The following is a 19,978-nucleotide window of genomic DNA, read 5'->3' on the forward strand; positions in this document are numbered from 1 at the left end:
ACAAGCATTACTTAAACATCAAATGAGAGAATCACTTTTTGCATAGCTCATCTCATCTGCTCTTTAATTTGTCAACGAATACTTTATTATGCTTTACTAAGAGAGACGTCTGCAGCCTTGCTGGTGGCTCAGTGAGGCTGTGCTTGACGTCAGAACGTCTCCATGCTCACAGTGAATGCTATGCTGTTTTTAGCTGTTTAATACGCTCAACATCTTAGTTTGGCAACGTGCAGCTGCGGATGATTGGCTTCAAGGTCTTTTAAAGTGTCATTAAGTGCTGAAGAAATTGAGATTTGAACCTTATTACGCTGTATGAAACTGATCCATCGTCGGGGGAACGTGAATGTTTACACCAATTTTCATGGCAATCCCATAATAATTGAGGGGAGAAAAAAAACGGTTGACTTTTTTTTATTGTAGTCCATAAAAACAAACGTCAATGATAGAAACAACAAGGTGGTAACCATAATAATATTCAATTATGTAAAACAAAATAACAATATACAGTAGGAAATTAAATTAAATCGATCTCAGAACCATCCCATGTACCTAAAAGCCGTGTAGCTATTGCATGACCGTGCTCCGGGAGCGTTTCCAAGGGAGCGAATCTGTGGAGCAGTTAGGAATGTCGAGGTGCTGGTTAGGGCTTTAGCACAGAGAGCTGATCCTGGATCGGGTCACCTGACGACAAGAGGGAAGGTTTTGGATGGAGGGCAAGGACACAGGAAGAGGTAACAGAACTGAGTGTCTGTAAAAAAAAAACGACAGTAACAGTCTCTCAGCGGGGGCGTTCTGCAGTAGAGGTGTACATTATTATGCCTTGTTTCTCTCACACTCACCCACTCACACAGGCAGACACACACACACACTAAAGTTGAATGACTGAAAAACAAATCACAATTTTCTAAAGGCAAAATTGGGCAGAATAAAATCCCTTGACTTCTTCAATAATCCAAAAATGACTACAAAGCACCTGTATACTCCGAGCATGCTGCTTTTTCTCCCGCCTAGCTTCTTCATTCTACAAACAGTTACATACACATGTTTGACCCTGCTGTACAGACGGAACAGGACAGGTCAGTGGCGCTGCCCACAGTTCAGTCACAACGACAGAGTTCAGATTCACAAGGTTTTACATCTGAATCCCAGTGGAGGAGAAAGACTCGTTTCCTTTTTCTCCCGTCTTGCATCTGCAGTTCCAGCAGCACGGCCGATGCTCTTCCGAGTCCAGAAATGGGTTGAGGGTGCAGAAGGTTGAGGACTAACCTGGCTGTGCTGTACATGGCGGTTGAGATGGAGGACATCTGCTACATGGCGGTGGGTTGAGGGCGACTAGCCTGAGTCGGTGAGAGGGGAAACGAGCGAGGGGATTGGTCAGCGCGGCACCTGCATCTGCTGCGAGACCTGGTTCTGGGCGTTGATGTCGGGGCCCCGGCTGGCCAGTCGGCTGAGGATGTTCCTCTCGGACATTTGCAGGCGCACGGCGACTGGCGGTATCCTGGCGATGGTTGCCGGGAGACGCGTCACGTCAGCCTTCATGTCACTCAGTAGTTCCTCAAGCTGTTTGAGAACTGTAAATACAACACAAATTTGATCCATTTTAAAGTTTCAATCTTAAACTTGAAGTCGTACGGCTGTGGTCACCTCTCAGGTTGGTTGGAATTAGGATTTGTAATGTCATTCTGCAGAACAGAAAAGTGATGGACGCCACCTGACATTTTCCATGTGCACAACAACTCTCACTTTCTCTTTTGATATCACATATGGTTTACCTTTATGCAGAACTGCATTGGCAGGTTTGTTTCCAGACATGGACTCCTTGCTGAGGTGCTGGTGGGACTCTGCGAGGCACTCCACCTCACTGAAGCGAGTGTTGAGGGCCATGGAGGGGTGGGCCGGGTCCTCGGTCATGTTCAAGTAAGCCGCCCTGCGCAACTGCTCCTCAATCACCAAGGCCTGCTCCAGCAACTGTACAGGAAGCAAAGTAAGACAGCGGGCCCAGTGAGATATAATAAAAAACACACACAGACACACGAAGGAAACATGTGATACTGGTGAGAGTGCTCAACTTACTTTGAACCTGCGAGCCAGAAACTTGTTCTTGATCTCCAGGAAGTTTCCTCTGCTCATCTCCCCTTTGAAGGGCTCATTGAGGATGGCAAACCTCACATCATTCTGCACATCCTGCCATCGAGCGTAGCCATGTCTGAGAGACGCCGTGGTCAAGTGCAACAACAACATTATTGTCTCGTCGGGGTTGTTGTTTTATACAGCAATTTGTTTTCTCAAGCAGCTTTTAGGAATATGAACGCCGATCATCTTGCATCATTAAGTTTACACGTTGGCAAGTGAAGCTGTAAATGTAAACCTTTAGTTAGTCTTCTCTCCTTTTAGGATAGTTAGGGTTTGTACATTATATGGCCTGAATACAAAGCCCTGGTCTCCTTTTGACTAATCACACGCTGTCCGAAATGAACAAGGAATTCTTTTTTTGGAAAGGATACTGTATGATTCCAGCCAGAAGCCAGTAGTCATGGCGACGGTGCCATATCTCAAAGGTCTTCTTGGTGACAGTGGCCGCCCTCTCCTCATTCTGCCACAGAGAGTGAAGCTCTGCAAAGGAGCGCAGAAAAGGTCAAAAGACATAAACTAAAGAGGGAAAAAAGACAAGTTTGTGTATGTGTGGGCACGGTGTGTCTACCTGTGAATCCTCCGTCAGCAATGTTGAACATGAACCTCTGCTTGGTGGCCTTCTTCTTCTCTTCGCTCACGTTGACCACCGGTGCAGTTGTGGCGGCTTCTTTGGCGTTTTCTCCATTCTGCAGTTTGCTGGACTCGTCTGCTTTTACGGCCTCCTTCTCCTCTTTTTGCTCTGTGAGAAAACAACAGAATCGGGTCACCAAAATGTACATTTAGCTTATTATTCTTTTTCTACAGGCGAGTTTGGCCATGTACCTTTCTTCTCCTCTGGAGAGGAACTAGTGTCCATCTTCTCATCTTTCCCTTCCTCAGCTAAGACAAGAGAGGCACTGTTAGAAAGGCTGAAAAGAGGAAATATGGAAACTACCCAGAATGCAGAACTGTTGCCTTACCTTTAGACTCCTCTGAATCAATCTTGCTCTCCGAAACTTCTCCCTTGACCTCGGCAGGAGTGTCCTTCTCTGTCTCAAGAGTCTTGTCCTTGTCTTCCTTCTCCTTGCTTTTATCAGTCGCCTCCTTGTCCTTGCCGTCATCATCTCCATTGCCTGCCTCCTTCTCCTCCTTCCCCACTGTGGAGTCCATCACCTCTTCTTTATTTTCGACGACGGGGGATTTTTCAGACTCATCTGGGATTTCGATAATCTACAGGAAAGGCGGTCAGTGTCGAATTAGATTAAATCTGAAAGTCCAGGTTTAATGTTGCTGCACTTAACGTATAATACATTACTGGAAACCTAAATAAATGTTGAAATGAAAAGCAGAATTTACTTCTGGGTCGTCTGTCTTTTTGGCTCCTTTGCCGTCCTCTCCCTCCTTCTTCACGTCTTCCTTGTCGTCTGATTTTGACAAATCTTCTGACAAGAAACAGAAAACACAGGTCAACCATGGACATGCAAAGAGTTATTTTATTCCTGTTTCTGTTGTAGCCGTCAACAAAAACAAATTACAATGTCAATAGCTAAATAGAATGTTTGTCATGAGTCCATTTAGTACTCGTTTCATTTTTCCCTTGTAGCCACCAGAGGCTTTCAGAAAATAAGCTGATAGTCAAGAGATACTTAAAACATATCCTTCAGAGAAACAAAAAGTCTCCCAACCTCCAGGGTTATGTTAGGCTCGAATGTCGAAAAACGGCGAAATGATTTGCTCCACAAAACATGTCCTGGAGCAAGAGAGGCCCATCACAACGGTTTCTCTACATGCTTAGGGGCTTACATTGTGAGGCAAAGCATGTGATGCTGAGGTTGGGGCTAAGAGGAAATCAAAATGCATGCATTTGTCAAAGGATACCCACAAAGACAGTGTTACAACACACATGTCACATCATGGTTCTCATTGCAAAAGTGTTCCTTCTACATTTTAAGAATAAATCATATGGAATTAAGCTTCCTAATAATTAAGTGTGTGTACCTGGCACAGGAGTGTTGGGCTGTGTGTCTGCAGGAGTCCCAGTAGAAGGAGTCTTCGGGTCTTCACCTGCAGCTAAAGCTGCAGCCCTTTTATTCTCCTCCAGCTCCGCCATCCAGGGCATCGACCACTGACCGTTCACATGCTCAAATTCCTGCACCTGTCAATCAATAAGTGAATCGGTGAGACCATCGCCGACTCAGTGGTGAAAATACTTAAATGATCTCAACCGTACCTTTTTCCTAATAAGTGACATCACACCAATACGAGTGAGCACGTGCTGCCTCGACAGACCCTCACGCGGGACGCCGTCTGCAAAAGTCTCAGCCCCGTCCGCCCCCGGCTCACAAAGGTGACGCATGAACAGAGACACGTAGGCCCTGAGACAGTCGGTGAAGAAGGAGGACGGATGTCCCGGTAAATACATTTGGAAAATATCTAAATCTCCTGGAACGTTTTGAATAAGTTAACCAAGAAAAGACAATGTAAGCATCAATGATACACTAGATTCATGAGTAAGCGAGGCTTTGAGTACTAAAAAAAACTCAGCCAAGTCAGCTGTAACACTACTTGAGGCTAGGTATTAATACATTTCTAAGATTTGATCTCTTTACAAAAATAATAATTTGACATTTAAAACTAAACTTTCAGTGCTTGACAGTTTATTACAGACTTGGTAAAAGTAGAGAAGTTTGATAGTCAGGAGGGACTGTTGGGAGTAGAAAAACGTACTTAAATTCTTTCTCCGACTTCCCACGAAGGTCCCTGACGAGCCACTGATTGGTGAAAGCATCCTGGGGAGGCATCCCATAGCGCATCACTGCATTTAGGAAAGCCTTCCTTTGCCGTGCATTGAAGCCCAAAACCTGAAGGTAAGAACATTTACACGTTTAACCATCACATTTAAAAAAAGAAGGCACTCGTCATCGTTTTTCTGTTTGTGTCAATTCTCACCTCGATGTTCCCGCCCACTCTGGCCAACAGCGGCGGCAGCGGTTTGTCCCGATCGTTCCGCAGCCCTTTGCGACTTGGTCTGCGAGCATTTGCTAAAGCGACATAATACAAAGTGAGTTCGTCTGAGATCGACTAGGCATTCCAGTCAATGTTATTTCAGAGATTTCCTAAAAATCTAACTTTAAGGTGTCCTGGTGTGCGTTCTTAATCTTTTAAAGATGCTCTTTGAAGATGTTCCACTTACGACTCATCCCGACTCACTCTGATCCTGAGGTCCCTCCTCATCTCTCAACTCTTCCACTTTTACCGCTTCTTCTTGAAGCGTAAAGCTTTCAGAACATTTACAACTGAAAGCATTGTTGTGGTGGTTGATTTTATTTTATTCAATTGTAACAGAGGCATTTATTAGGCCATTTTAAATCAAATTAAAAAAAGACCATCAATAAAAAAAACATCTGATGCCAAAAAATAAATAAATAAATAATAATAAATAAAATAAAACCAACTTCATGAAAATGAATAAATACAAAAGTAACAATTTGATCTGAAATACTGAACAGTGCCTTATCTACACAAACCCTGTTAAGGGCATTTTAAGGGAGCAAAATTAACTTTAAACATCAACTTTAAAGTGCAAGTAGATATTTCAGCTGGTTGAAAAACCTTTGACAACAATCTTCTTTCCCTTTTCCCTCCTTGTCTTTCAGTCTTTTCTTTTTCTACGCTCATCGCAGATGATGCAGCAGCGAATGGCGTTTCGTGAGTTGTTGTACAGGTTGTCAACGACCGCGTCATCGCTGCTGTCTGAATGAACATCTGTCGAGGTGGTTTGCAGGATGTCAGTGGAAGGGAGAACTGGGGCTCAAAGAAGAAGGGCTACCTCCGGGTCTCCATCATTGCTGGGACCAACTCCTAAACTCAAATACATCCCGGCCACTGACCTCTAACAACTTCAGTGGAAACATCTCTATCTCCAGATGAATAGTGGTGGCTCAAAAGCACACCCACTAAGATACAGTGGAGAGAACAAGGATTTGATACACTGCCGATTTTGCAGGTTTTCCTCACTTACAAAGCATGTTCCAGCTAGGACATTTTATCCCTGATGTCCTTACACAGCTCTCTGGTCTTGGCCATTGTGGAGCAGTTGGGAGTCTGAGTGTGTGGACAGGTGTCACGAGTTCAAACAGGCGCAGTTAATACACACAATGAGTGCACCTGTGTTAAAGACAAACCAACAGGTCTGTGAGAGCCGCAATTCGTACTGGTCGGTAGGTGATCAAATACTTACGTCATGCAATAAACTGCAAAATATATATTTTTAAATCATACAATGGGGTTTTCTGGATTTGTTTTAGATTCCGTCACTCACAGTTGAAGAGTTTCCATAATAAAAATGACAGACTCCAACATGCTTTGTAAGTGGGGAAAACCTGGACAAAAATCTGCAGTGTATCGAATACTTGTTCTCCCCACTGTACCTCTTCTCTTAGCAGCCGAGATCCAAACACTGTGTCTTACCTTCAGCCCGTTCATCAAAGTCTTCGTCGCCCTCTTCCGACGCCACAGAGTAATCTGACTGGTTATCGGACTGATCCTCCTGCCAGTCTAAAAGGGAGCACAGACAGGAATGTTGAAGAGGACCAATGCAGAAACTAATTGGTAGTCGAGATAAAGAACATCCAAACTCCTCTAGGAGCTTTAGTTTGTGCCAACCCGGCAGTCAGCCAGGTGGGGGTGCTACAGCTTTTCAGTTTCTATGAATGCATTATTGAATAAAAGGGTAGCTACATTTCAAAAGGTGGTTAAACAACAGCGGTGAGAAATCTAATTTCATGCGAAGAGCAAACTGAATACTACCATGTTACAACAACGACACCACGCAAACATGAATAGATGAGGTTAAACATCTGTTCCGTACCCTGTCGGATACCTCGGTCCTCCTGGGAGCCGTCATTGTAGTTGACCGGCTTTCGAGTTCGTTTGCCTTTCCCTAAATTCCGTGCAAGGTCTTCTTGCTGCTGCTCGTAGTGGTGACGCAGCAGCTTCTCCCAGTAGTCCGGATCAACACTTTCCTCCTGCTTGATCACCTCTCTTTCCACCTCCTCCTCCTCACGGAGAGCAAAGAGCAATTAACAATCATGGAAATAAACTTGCATTAGATTCCTTTCTTTCGTTAGAAACCTCTAATTGAAGACATTTTTAGACTTTTTTGAAAAGCTAGCTGTCAAAAAGTACCTCATCCTCTTCATCTTTGACGACATACTGGGCCACTTTAAAGGAGCTGAGGTACTCGTTCATGCTCTGAATCTCAGTGTCATCGGTAGCATCCTGGTTCCGGTCTAGCAGACGGTCAATTGCGTGGTCGTCATAGTGGATCACACTGCTGTCATCCTCCTTGTTCTCCCCTGGAAGCAGGATGAGTCAAATGAAAGAGGAAGGGAGCAGATTTAGTCACAGTAACGTCAGACTCCCAAACGAAGTGTTAAATAAGCAAAGGCTCGTGGTTTGATAAAGCTTAATTTAGCCGATAACCATTACTATGTACCTGAATCTGATTTTCAACAGACCTCTGATGTTCTCAAACAATTTGCGGAATGTCTTTTTTTACACTCTGGCTTCCTATTTAAAGTGCGAGATGTAATGCTGCTGTGCAGATATTCTCTTAAATGTAGAATGCAAAACCTGGATAAACAGTTGTGTTCTGTCAGCAAGTGTATGACAGAATTCATTCTGTATGTTAGAACGGTTATTGGGTTCAGGCGGACTCACCCTCTCCCAGTTCATCCTTGAACAACTCTTCAGTTCCAAACTTGAGGATGTCGTCGAGCTCCTGCTTTGACATGGAGCCCGTCTTGGAGCCGAGACCGGGTCGCACCACCAGGTGAGTGAGCATCATCTTCTTCTTTGCCACCTGGTGGGGGCGGGTAGATGGAGGACGAACGAGTGGTGAGCAGGTGTGAAAACAGAATCCCGACACCGTTTTAATTTTCCTGTAGTGTTCCTTTTGTTCCCCCACAGACCTGCGTGATCCTCTCCTCCACAGAGGCTTTGGTCACAAAGCGATAGATCATCACTTTCCTGTTCTGGCCAATTCGATGAGCTCTGCTGAACGCCTACGAAGAACACGCACGACACAAACAGCACAATCACCTATCGACCGAACAAACAAACGTCCCGACGTGGATATGAGGTGACAATCAAGGGTCGGCGTACCTGGATGTCATTGTGCGGGTTCCAGTCAGAGTCGTAGATGACGACGGTGTCAGCAGAAGCCAGATTAATGCCCAAACCACCAGCTCTGGTAGAGAGGAGGAAAGCAAACTGGGGAGCACCAGGAGCTGTTGGAATGAAGGAAGGAAAATTAGGAAACTGGTTTGCCGAACAGAGCAGCTGTTTACCTGCCACACTAACAGTGCGCGTACCATTAAAGCGGTCGATGGCCTCCTGTCTTAAGCTGCCGGTGACCCCCCCGTCGATTCTCTCATATTTGTATCCCTCGTTCTCCAGGAAGTCCTCCAGCAGGTCCAGCATTTTGGTCATCTGGGAGAAGACCAAAACCCTGTGGCCTCCCTCCTTTAGCTTCTTCATCATCTTCTGGAGCAGCGTCAGTTTTCCAGAAGACTTGGTCAGAGCGTTGCCCTCGTACATGCCATTTGGAAGTTTCGGTGCCTCCTACAGTCACAGGAAGAAATCAAAATGAACTGAGAGCCGTACAAGATTCAATACTCAGACATGGACACCCCCCCCCCCCACCAACAATAAACAGTTTGTTCCCCTAACACTTGAACATCATACGGTGGCAGCTGCAGGAAAGAGGTAGGGGTGATTGCAGCACTTCTTCAGGTCCATCACCACGTTGAGCAGAGACACTTGGTTTCCTCCCCCACGAGTGTTGAGGGCATCAAAGTTACGCGTTAGGATGAACTTGTAGTATTTCCTGGTTTACAGCAAAGACAGAAAATTGAAAAAGACAATAAATAATTTAGACAAAAGGAAAATATATCTCAGATATTTCACCACTCAGACTTCCAGAAAGTAGCGATGATGAAAAATGGCAATGAATATTCTTCAGAATGCCGACTGGTATAACTTCAATGGGTGTATATTTTTATTCTATATTGATAAAAATATTTCAATAACGTACTTCTGCATTGGACTCAGCTCCACTCTGACGATGAGCTCAGTCTTGGAAGGCATGTGTTTGAAAACATCAGCCTTCAGCCTCCTGAGCATGTGTGGTCCCAGCATGTCATGGAGCTTCTTGATCTGGTCCTCTTTGGCAATATCAGCAAACTCTTCCAGGAAGCCTTCCAGGTTGCTGCAGAGAGAAAGAGAATTAGTGAACATGAATATAGGATTGGGCTGGTGTTCAGGCCCGTATGCTGTGGTGTGGTCACACGTGGGGGGGCTACTGACTTGAATCTCACTGGTGTCAGGAAGTTCAGCAAGTGGAAGAGCTCCTCCAGGTTGTTTTGAAGAGGAGTGCCAGTAAGCAGCAGCTTGTGTTGCAGCGGATAGTTGTTCAAAATCCGGAAGAACTAACGATAGGCAGGGAGGAAAAAAAAAAAAGTATTTTGACACAGCTCATTTTTGAAAATCAGAATAACATCTAAAAAAGCGGATAAACACGAAGCACTCATTATTACCTTAGACTGATTATTTTTGAGCCTGTGAGCCTCGTCCACCACCAGACAGGCCCATTCAATGGAGCCCAGCACAGCCTGGTCGATGGTGATCAACTCATAGGATGTCAGCAGGACGTGGAACTTAACTGTTGAATCTTTCTGCAAAGCACAAAGAGAGAGAGGGAGATATATACTCAATATTGCAAAACTACAATATTGAAAAGCAAGCAACCGGCGGAACCACAACTTATATGCTTTATTATTTTTTTTAAACCTTTGTAAAGGGAGCAGTGCATATTTAAGTCCAAACACCAGCAGCATGAAGAGTCTATTCTGAAGTTTAGATAAAACGCTGTCATTTTATACACAGAATATAATCAAAACGGAAGCTACAGGTCAGGCGGATGAGAAACTACTGTTTTGAGACAGTTCTCGCTCTCCTTGCATTCACTTTAATCGAGTATCCAGGACACCAATTAAAACCGACTACACTATCTCATTAAGATATAACATTTCCATTTGATAGCGCCACTCTTGCTTTATTCACTACCGTCTTCCTTACCTTCATCTTGGATGCTTTTTTCCCGCCTCGGATGGCGTTTCCCTCGAAGGAGAACTCGTTCTCCCTGATGACAGCCCTGCTGTCTTTGTCCCCTACGTAGGTCACCACGTACATGTCGGGGGCCCACATCTCAAACTCTCTCTCCCAGTTAATGATGGTGGACAGAGGAGCACTAACCAGGAAGGGACCTTTGGAGTGACCCTGTTCCAGGAAGAAGTCAACGTTATTGTGAAATGTGCAGACTTTATCTTGTGTTTTAATCAAAAACACTTTACAATTAGATTGTCATTTCTGCACATGCAACATTCCTCTCCGCAACAAGATATGTAAAAGATTATTGTCTTGCCCTGCCTTTAGGATAGAGTTCCTTACTTAGAGCTTATCCCCTTTATTGGGCAGAGTTGCTGTGTGTCACATGTCTGAAACCTCTCCCACTAACAGTGATTGACAGGGGAGCGCAGACTGGACAGTTCAGATACTGGAAATGGCTTTAGAACAGAAAAACCCTGAAAGCGGGCCGATCACATATACTGTTCTTACCTCCTTGTACAACGAGTAGAGGAAGACAGCGGTCTGCACAGTCTTCCCTAAACCCATCTCATCAGCCAGGATTGTGTCTGTGGCCTGAGCCCAAGAAAACCTCAGCCAGTTCAGCCCCTCCAGCTGGTAGGGATGCAGAGTGCCCCCGGTGCTGTCCAGGTAGTCAGGCTGCCGATCAAACTTGATGGTGGGCTGCAAGAAAGAAAGAAGAAAATCAATCATCAGTCCTGGATCGAGCAAATTTGATTCTGGAGGAATACCCTTAACGCTTCATTCTATAATTCGTTATTCTAATGAAAAAACTTTGTATGGCAGAGTACGTTTATTCTATACCCAAGGCTGAGAGTTTTACTCTTTGCTTCAAGGTTTTATAATACTTACATCAATAACTGGATTTGCAGGTGGACGCTCTGCCTTCTTGACTTTGACTGTCTTCTTCAGCTTCTTAACAGGCCGACCCTCATCTCCCATCATCAACTCCCTTAAGAAAAGGGACAGAAATATAAGAAAATAAATGTATTTTGTACTGCATTCATTTTGAGAAGAATTGTCACATTTTGTGAGTCTCTGTATACCTGTGATTCCAGTATGTCTGTTTGTAGGTGTCAAACTCTGGGATGTCCATGTCCTCGCTCTCCCAGGTGGACTGGTCATAGGCCAGATCTCTCCACTTGATCAAGTAATGTATGTTGTTCTTTTTATCAACACTGACACGAAAAGAGGAAACACACAATCAAATTGAGTTATGATAAAGTACCATCACTATTTGCTCTACAGGTGTGTGAAACCTCCATTCAATGTGCTCTTTTTAATGGGTGAAATGTGTATTTCATGAGATCGTGTCTTACGTGTGGTTGAGGATGCGGTGGATCATCAGCCACTCCATCTTGACGCCGTAGCGGTAGAACTCCTGATCCATGTGGACAAAGAGCGGGTCCTTGTTCTTCCTCTTGGTTCTTTTGTTTTCATAACCCTCACCTCCAAAATCCACAGGCGCCGGCTCGTCCATGTCGGTCTTCCTCTGGTAGTTGCGGAACATCACCTGGCAGTTAAGCTCCAACTGGGCGACAGGGAGGTACATAAAAGGGACAGTTGCATTCATGGTTGCCTCACGTTGCGCGCGCAGAGAAAGAATGTACACACTATCGACTACAGGTGGATAATATTCCAGAGGGAGAGAGCTACCTGTAGCTCCAGCACCCAGGAGCAGTGCCAGTAAGACATGTTGCACCATTTGACAAAGAACTCCCTCTCCCTGCGGCCCGCCAGCGGCGGGGGATCGGAAGCATCGGCAGGGAGATCAGCGGGCCGAGGGACAGGCGTGGGGGCTGGTGGCTCCCCCCACCGCCACGTTATTACCTTCTGGACTTTGCCCTTCATCTGTGGACACTGTTAGAAAGTATTAAAGGGGAGGGAAATAATTCAGGACATGATGTTTGAACAGGAGCACTGATCAGAATTTCTGGTTTTAAAAAAACAATAGGAATGAAAAAAAGCTGCTGGGGTTTAGTTAAAATACTGGAGGCGCGGACAAGATGGAATCTGCATCCGCATACAGGCCCACGTGAGCGCAGGCGTGCACAGACTCACGTGCACCAGCGCTCACCTTGCAGCGGGGGCAGATCCATTCTCCATTGGGAATTTCAGGGAGAGGAGGGTTGAGGCAGTGGATGTGGTAGGAGGAGGGGCACGTGTCACAGCAGAGCAGCTCCCCTCCGTCCTTGCACACCCGGCAGAACTCAATGTGGTGGTCGTCTTCCTCCTCCACCCCTTCATCCCTCCGGTCGTCTTCTTCCTCCCCTTCGGCCTCAGACAGCTCATCTCTGGCCTCCCACTGGATCCCCTCCTTCTCCTGGTGGCAGAATTACAGACAGAGGGAGGTGTGGTGGAGGAGGAGGTGGTGGTGGGGGGAGGGTGGGCAGACAGGGAAGGTATGCGGAACGGAGTGAAAGGAAACAAGGGAGGGGTGTGGGTGCATTGCGCGAGTGTGCATGTGAGGGGGGAGGGTGGGAGGGGAGGGACAAGATGAGGGAATGGGGGATGGGGGGTGAGACATGTGGTGGGAAATAGGAAAGGATTGATGGGACCATGAGCAAGAGGGGGTGGGCAGTGTGGAGGGGGGTCGGGGGGGGGTGCAGCAGAAGACAAAGAGAAATTGAGAACAAAAAAAATGGTATTTTGAAAAAAACATTTAAAAAGTACATTTGACAAAAACCAACCAACCCCCCTGTCAATGCAACTTTCCAGTAAGAGAATTGGACTTAAATCTTTTGTAGCAGGAGGACCGGATGCACAGATACTCACACAGTGGGGGCAGCTCCACTTGCCCTCGGGGGCCTTTTCCATGTCAGGGTCCAGACAGACCATGTGATAAGCTCGGGGACAAGTGTCACACAGAATGATCTCTCCTCCCTGCTGGCACACCTCACAGTAGTCCTGGTGGTCCGTCTCGTAGCCGTCGCCATCCTCCGTTTCCACTGAGAGAGAACAACCACAAAAAATGAGCAGGATGAAAAAAGACATACAGGAAAAAAGGAAACCTTCTAAAATTGATCTACTGTCTGTTCTGAAATCTGTCCAGTACTGATGAACGGGGCAAAGTTTATTGAGGTAACATTTCCGTGCAAACCTTTCTTCTTTTTCTTTGCACTCTTGGGTTTCTTCTTGGGACGGTTGCTGCGGTTGGAGCCATCTGACACAGAGAAACTCCCGTCATCAAAGTCACTGTCGACCTCGGGTTCATCTTCATCACTCTGAGGGAGAATCGGCGAAGGAGAGGAGATTGGGAAAGAGATAAATCGCTTGTTACATCGAACGCACAATTATCAATTTAATGATTGGAGACTGGGTGGCAACAAAGTATCTCACCGACGAGCGCTTCCTCTTGCTGTTGAGGCCGCCTAGTTTGATCTTGAGTGGAGCCACCTTCTTGGGTTTGGGCTTAAGCGGAGGCTTAGCCGCGGGCTTTGACTTCTTGCGAGCATTGGGACCTGACAAGACACAGAGATTAAAGCTTCATCTGAATACAGTTTAGTTTTTATTAAAAAATATATGTTTTTCATCTTTACATTTGATCATACTGTTATCCAAACAATAACAAGTACTTTACCTTTCCCCTCTTTGGTTTTGGCCTTGCGGAGTGGCGGTGCCGGGGCTGCTGGCGGCGCAGCGGGCGTCGGCGCGGGAGCAGGAGCAGGAGCAGGTGCAGGTGCAGGTGCAGGTGAGGCAGCGGCCTCCAGCCCTGCATCTGTTCCAGCCACCACCATGTTCTCTACAGCCGCAGCCACATTGGCAGCTGCCAGGGCCGCGTTGGCAGTGGCAGAACCCTACATGAGACGACACAGTGAGAAACTCTACTCTTCTGCTCTCTACTGTCAGACACAAATCGGACCGGTTCAGGTTTATCGTACCTTAAGAGGGTTGTTGGTGCTGAATTCTCTCCACTTAGCCATCATTAGTGTCATCATCTTGGACACAGCAATTTTGGGGTTCTTAGCAGCGATTAAAGGTCTAAGGAAATAAAATATGCAAGATGCATATTGATTATTTATATTTCCATACATAAAAATAACATGGTAGAGGCTGTACAATAGTATTTAGGGTGGATAAAAAAAGGGGTCTTCTCACCTGACAAACTGGCTGAAGGCCTTGTAGTTTGTGAGGGAGCTGTAGTCTTCCTGAGTAAAGACGTGGTCGATGTCTTTCATGCCCCAGGCCTCCAGCAGCTGGGTGGAGCTTTTAGGCTGAAGCATGAAAGGAAGAGTTGAAAAGAACAGCAAGGGATGGTGCATTTTACATGTTTTGCCCAGACTAATTAGTTATCAGCAGAAGCTGAATGAATCTTTACCTGGCAATCGTCGTCGTCATTGTCATCGTCTTCTGGTTCTGGATCTTTACGTTTGCTCTTTGAGCTGGACGAGGCGCCTTTCTCTGCTGCCGCACCTCCTTTCTTCTTATCTTTGGCGTTGCTGGAACGTTTCTTCTTTTTCTTCCCAGGGGCGTAATCACTGCCCTCGCTGGCTGACCGCGCGCCTCCCTCGTCTGCATCTCTATCTGCTGCTTCTACTCCAAGCATGTGCTCCGGGGAGCTGACTGGCAACTCCTGCAACACAAAGAGCCACTTTGCGAATTAATCCTAGGCACCGGTGCTTTTATATTTTAGAAAATCAAAATTTGATTTCTAGTAATAAATATGTCACTCTATAGGGGTTGTGGAGGTCGCACGGCTCCGCTATGATGTCGCTACATGGTCAGCATAGAGTTCATTACAGGCATAGTTAAAACAATCAGTCACTGAATCTATTGGCCGACTGACAAAAAATAAGTTAACAACCTTTTATTTATATTCAAAATCAATTCATCTTTTTCATTGCTGATATAGCAAAAATGTAAAGTCCTTTGCTGTCAAGGCCTATGCAAGAAGCTGGAACCAGAGACGTTTGGCATTACCGCCTTAAAAAGGGTCTCATAACATCAAACTGATTATCAAAAGAGTTGAGTATTCTTCTTCTGTTGATTGATTGGCCAATAATTCAAAATAATACATCTGGGCAGTGTTCCTCGTGTCTTCTATTACATACAAAATGCGGAACATTGCAAACGATCTAAAAAAAAAAAAATTCAACTACAAGTCAATAATCAACGTTCCCTTGTTTGTAGTCAAATAGAAATAACAAATCAACCAGGACTTGAGTGGACATATAGTAACTGTGACAGTAACAAATAAACCTTGTAAAACTGCGAATATATAAATATCAGCTTTCTTCCAATCGACACAAACACTATTGTGTTGCCGGTTTCTCCGGTAGATGGTGGCCTTTTTCTATCTCTAAATGAAAATCTTTGAAATCGCTACTTTAAGATGATTAGTGTATTATCTAAACGGAGAACTGTTTTTGTTGATGCTGTTGGAATTTACTCATGAAAAAAAAACAACTTGATTTTAGCCATGTTAACTGTGTTTTGCCTCATGTCGACAAATTATCCGTTAACGCTGAACATCATGTATTAATTAATTAATTAATATTAAAATTAATGCATCCTTTTTTACCTCTACTTTACTGATCTGGACTCAAAGAACTCAGAGGGTTCCCACGTGATTGTTTTAGTGTGCACCCAGTAGACGTGTTGTTGTTGTTGTTGGATGGACAGATCTTTTTACCGGGTCAATTCTGACACGCCGGAACCTCCTAATAAAAAAGGAGGTGCACTGAAAAGTTCTGCTGAAGCGCACCTCTCTGACGGGCCTCTGCCTCTTGCTGCTCCTGCTCTCTCGGCTGCTCTTCTTGGCTTTCTTCTTCTTCTTCGACTTGGGCGCCTCCTCCACGTCGGACACAGCATCCTCGAGCTCGTCCCCACCTGCGGGAGACACGCCGCCGTAACGCGTGATCAAGACGCGCGGACAACGGACACGCGCGCGCACTGGCACATGATGGCGAGCGTCTGTGCGCGCGCACGCACGCACGCACCCTGAATGCTACAAAAACAGAAACAGGTTGAAACTTGTGTGTATTTTATTTATTTTTTAAAGAAGCTCCAAAACTTTGACAGTTAACGACCGCGCTCGTATAAAACACGCGCGGGGGTGTGTGTGTGTGGAAATAACATCAGTAACTATCGACACTTCCTTGAGAAGTTAGCTAACTAGTCGCTAATGGCGAGTGACGGACGGGCTAGCCAAAGCTAACGTTAGCTTCGGCTAGCCCAGACAGACAAATGGACCTTCTTCAGAGGATTTAGAGACGCGAGCTTACCGTGAAGAAGTGAGGGTTCGTCCGCGGCTCCAAAGTCTTCCCTCTCATCCTCGCTGCCCGACATTTTCGCGGCTTTGCTTGTGGAACTAATCCCTCCTAAAAACCTTGCTCCTCCGTCGGCGAGGGAGGAGGGAAAATGACGTGGGACTGTTGGAGAACGGACCGGGGGTGTCCAGGAAAGGGAGGGGGCGGCGGGTGCTGAAAATAAATTAATAAATGGCATTGGTCGGTAGCTAACGCAATCCTTCCTCCTTCCCTCACATTTACACGGCGTCGGCTCTAATTGACCACCTGCGTATTCAAAGAAGTCGGATAACTGGATTATCTGCGCTTTGACATGATCTGCTGTTGATTCGCAGATCTTCAGCGCGCACACGGGAGTGAATGAAGTTACGTGTGGCATCCATCCTTATTGGAAGTGGGTTGTTCAATTTCGCATTTGCGAGTTTAAACAAACAACAACACATTGAAGAAAAGTTTAAGCTTGCAAAACCCAACCGTCCCACATTATAAACTTACTGTGGTGTGTGTAGGCTCAGTCCCGGGTCGAGGTGTGCTCGCTCGCTCGCTCTCTCTCTCGCTCTCTCTCTCTCTCTCTCTCTCTCGGTGTGAGAATGAATTCAAGTCGGGCTGTTTGTGCGGCAGTTGTTGTCATTTATCGCTCAGGCGTCTGGATCAATGATCAGCAGAATAAAATCATTTTCGTTTTAAAAAAGGATCCGTCATTGACCCAGAACACGTTGCTCCGTCCCCCTCTTCTCTCCCCCAACCTTACAGGCAGAGCTTAGCTAACATCCTCACAAACACACAAAGGGGCAGACATCCCATAATAATCCCCCCCCCTCCCACACAGGACTCTGCATAGTTACCTCGCAACGGACAGACCATAATACTCAGCCCGCCCCCACCCCCCCCCCCCCCCTCCACCACGCGCTCGCGCGCGCGTACACTCGCACGCGGGCACGCACACTACCACTGCTGCTAGACATGCACGCACCAGGCTCATTGCATGCACACTCCTTCCCCTTTCCACTAGTAGTCCCCGGCCCCCTTAGCAACCCACGTTGTCATGGTGACACCCCCCCCCCCTTACACTCCTCAACAGACCATAATACTCCAGCAGTACCAGCATGCATCCCATAATACACAACTCCTAAAAACACAAGAAAAAAGAAGGAAGACATTATTGACACGGTCTCCGGGGGGAACTCAAGTGCACCGGTGACAGACCATAATACTCACCGAGCATCCATCTGGGAGCGAGCGTGACAAGAAGTCAGAGAACTTTTGATGTGTTGATGTGATCCAAGCACAGGTAGACTGCGTGCGTGCAGCGCGCAGGTCCAAACGGGCCTCCTGTGGGCCTGGCCTGGTGGTTGCGGGTGGATGTGGGTCCCAATGCCGTAATGAGCGCTCAGCACCTCTGCTGCAGGTGGAGGCCTTCAGTTACAGGGCCGTCGCTGCTCACCACATCCGGGTCACTGACCAGAGAGAATGTCACTGTATGGACGAGTCCTTCAACAGCAACACGGGCCAACAGGTGTGCAAGTCCACAAGGGGGCCCGCAGGTGTAAATCATGGCAGTAGCTTGTTCTGCTGTGTTGGGATGGGGGGTCAAAGGTAAGCATGACGATTCATAAAACACACAACATGTTCAGTTCAGTGTGTAAAGTAGTCAATTAGTTGCTGGACATAAGTGACACATTAAATCAGTGAATATGACTGAGAACATTATATTTCTTCGGGTACTAGAATTATCAAGACATGCCATTAAAGGCACACATCATCAAACAGATAGTCAAATACATTCACTTAAACGTCCATTGAGGCCCGCTCCAGCTTTGCAGCTTCATGCTGCTTACTTTTTAAAGTGCAAATAATCCTTTTTGCTCAGAATCTGTTTTGTTTCAAAGTAAAAGCACGTTATGAGGGCGCGGAGGGAGCCACTGAAGGCTACATGTGAGTTCAATCATTCTGAATACAGACTGAACTCATTTACTCCTCTACTCATGTGTTATTACAGCTAGACTGCATCGCATATGACTCTTTAATCAAGAACAAGCAATTGCAAGTCCCTGAAGAACAAAACAGGCCAACAGGAGCTCAAGTCTACATCAGTAACGGCAGGTGCTCGTCACGTAATGTTTGGGCAAAGGTTATGTGTTGAAAGTTAGAAGCAAGTAGGTTTTCATTCATAAATAAGACTTGTGTTTTTCCACCTGCACCAGAAACGTCCTTCAAGGCGAAAAGTTTTGAATTCAAATTGGGGCTCAGAAGGAGCACTTAAAGGGTCTAATCACGCTGCATAGAGACTTACTGACGGCATTCGCCTCTGAATTGCACGTCCTAATCTCACTGGATCTATTTTGGGCATGTGCCATAATGTGACAGTATGAAATTAAATCAGGTTCTTACATATTTTAAAATAATATCTATCTATGTAATATTTAAATCAACTGTCATTTCAAATGATCGTTTTGTTTACAGTAAAAACAATGTCTTTCCTCCCAGTTAAACAGCTACTTCCATATGATTTGTCGGTCTGTGGCTCGCTGCAGGAAGGCCATAAATGTTCTCACTGCACAAGTTCATTCATTTTGATCCTAGTGCATGGCGGCAAAGATTTCTGTTGTGTCAACAATGGTATTTCCTGCATGTTGGTTTCAGTGGACGGGGGTAAGAGACTCGGACAGGAACACCCCCCCCCCCCCTGTGTAAGGTACGGCCAGAACGCAAAGCAACAAAGGCCCACGTCTGTCCGCCGTTACTATCGCCTGAAGGCCCCCTGCATGCGCACGTGTGCATGTGCACATGCACTCACGTGCAATGCCGTCACCAACACCTCCTTCTACTCCCTCCCTATCCCAATCCCATCCGCCATCCCATAATATTCCCGGGCCGCCCCCCCCCCATCCCCCCATGTGCACACAGCTCACCGCCCACTCTGCCCCCCCCCCCCCCCTTCCCTGCCTGACAACACCACCGCCCGCCATCCCATAATATTCATGCACACGCTACACACACACACACAGCAGTGCGTCCAGCTCTTTGTTGGCAGAGGTGTCTGAGCAATGTGAGCGCGCTCGTGCACAGCAGTCGCGTTTCTGCCTGCCACCATCATTTGATCTGCGCTCGGACTGGGGAGGCCGGCCGCCCTCAAGTGCAGAGAAGTAACAAAGGACGTGACGCAGAGAGCGGAAGGTGGTGGAGCACATTTCTGTCTTGAAATGACCTTGGGCGGAAATGTGGGTGAAGGTCCAGAGTCACCAGTAAGCAACGGGACGGTCTGGAGTCGCCCCGCCTCACAGTGGAGTCTCTTGAAGGCTGCTGCGGCTTCCCACTACAACAGAGGGGACACAAGTCATAGTATGTCATGCTGAAGCTTTAACAAGCATCCTTTGAGGCTTTGCAACCTGGCTACAGTCAATCAGAAC

At 46.4% G+C, this 19,978-nt stretch overlaps 1 protein-coding gene across 8 annotated transcripts; it reads right to left on the bottom strand.

The window, feature by feature from the left end:
- Positions 1–395: 395 nt before the first annotated feature.
- Positions 396–17,425, bottom strand: chd4b (chromodomain helicase DNA binding protein 4b). Of its 8 annotated transcripts, none has more exons than XR_013453737.1 (41): positions 17,064–17,425; positions 16,545–16,742; positions 16,025–16,149; positions 14,639–14,893; positions 14,419–14,534; positions 14,202–14,301; positions 13,901–14,117; positions 13,660–13,781; positions 13,421–13,544; positions 13,096–13,268; positions 12,398–12,643; positions 11,977–12,180; positions 11,640–11,851; positions 11,367–11,498; positions 11,173–11,272; positions 10,792–10,983; positions 10,252–10,452; positions 9,711–9,848; positions 9,481–9,602; positions 9,209–9,382; positions 8,860–9,001; positions 8,487–8,736; positions 8,278–8,402; positions 8,085–8,177; positions 7,834–7,975; positions 7,300–7,469; positions 6,983–7,169; positions 6,583–6,669; positions 5,062–5,153; positions 4,840–4,973; positions 4,343–4,487; positions 4,111–4,267; positions 3,469–3,551; positions 3,093–3,342; positions 2,956–3,012; positions 2,702–2,872; positions 2,505–2,613; positions 2,074–2,206; positions 1,773–1,968; positions 1,267–1,571; positions 396–748 (listed from the first exon to the last, which is right to left on the bottom strand). XR_013453737.1 is itself a non-coding variant. In XM_078094972.1 (40 exons), the coding sequence occupies exons 2-40, from the start codon at positions 16,606–16,608 to the stop codon at positions 1,375–1,377; spliced, it is 5,937 nt and encodes a 1,978-aa protein (XP_077951098.1). In that variant the 5' UTR covers positions 16,609–16,742; positions 17,064–17,425; the 3' UTR covers positions 396–1,374. The 8 variants fall into 8 exon arrangements, 4 of the variants coding, with proteins under 4 accessions (XP_077951098.1, XP_040021606.2, XP_077951097.1 ...); XR_013453735.1 differs by having other exon boundaries at positions 3,469–3,554; XR_013453736.1 differs by having other exon boundaries at positions 6,983–7,172.
- Positions 17,426–19,978: the final 2,553 nt, after the last annotated feature.

The sequence above is a fragment of the Gasterosteus aculeatus genome, chromosome 20 (assembly GCF_964276395.1).
Source record: "Gasterosteus aculeatus chromosome 20, fGasAcu3.hap1.1, whole genome shotgun sequence".
Lineage (NCBI taxonomy): Eukaryota > Metazoa > Chordata > Actinopteri > Perciformes > Gasterosteidae > Gasterosteus > Gasterosteus aculeatus.

Coding starts and splice junctions, on each gene's coding strand:
- chd4b (XM_040165670.2), bottom strand. CDS start 16,608: ATGTCGGGCAGCGAGGATGAGAGGGAAGACTTTGGAGCCGCGGACGAA. Junction 11,273..11,366: donor CAGACATACTGGAATCACAG/GTATACAGAGAC, acceptor CCTTTTCTTAAG/GGAGTTGATGATGGGAGATG. Junction 1,969..2,073: donor TTCTGGCTCGCAGGTTCAAA/GTAAGTTGAGCA, acceptor CTTCCTGTACAG/TTGCTGGAGCAGGCCTTGGT.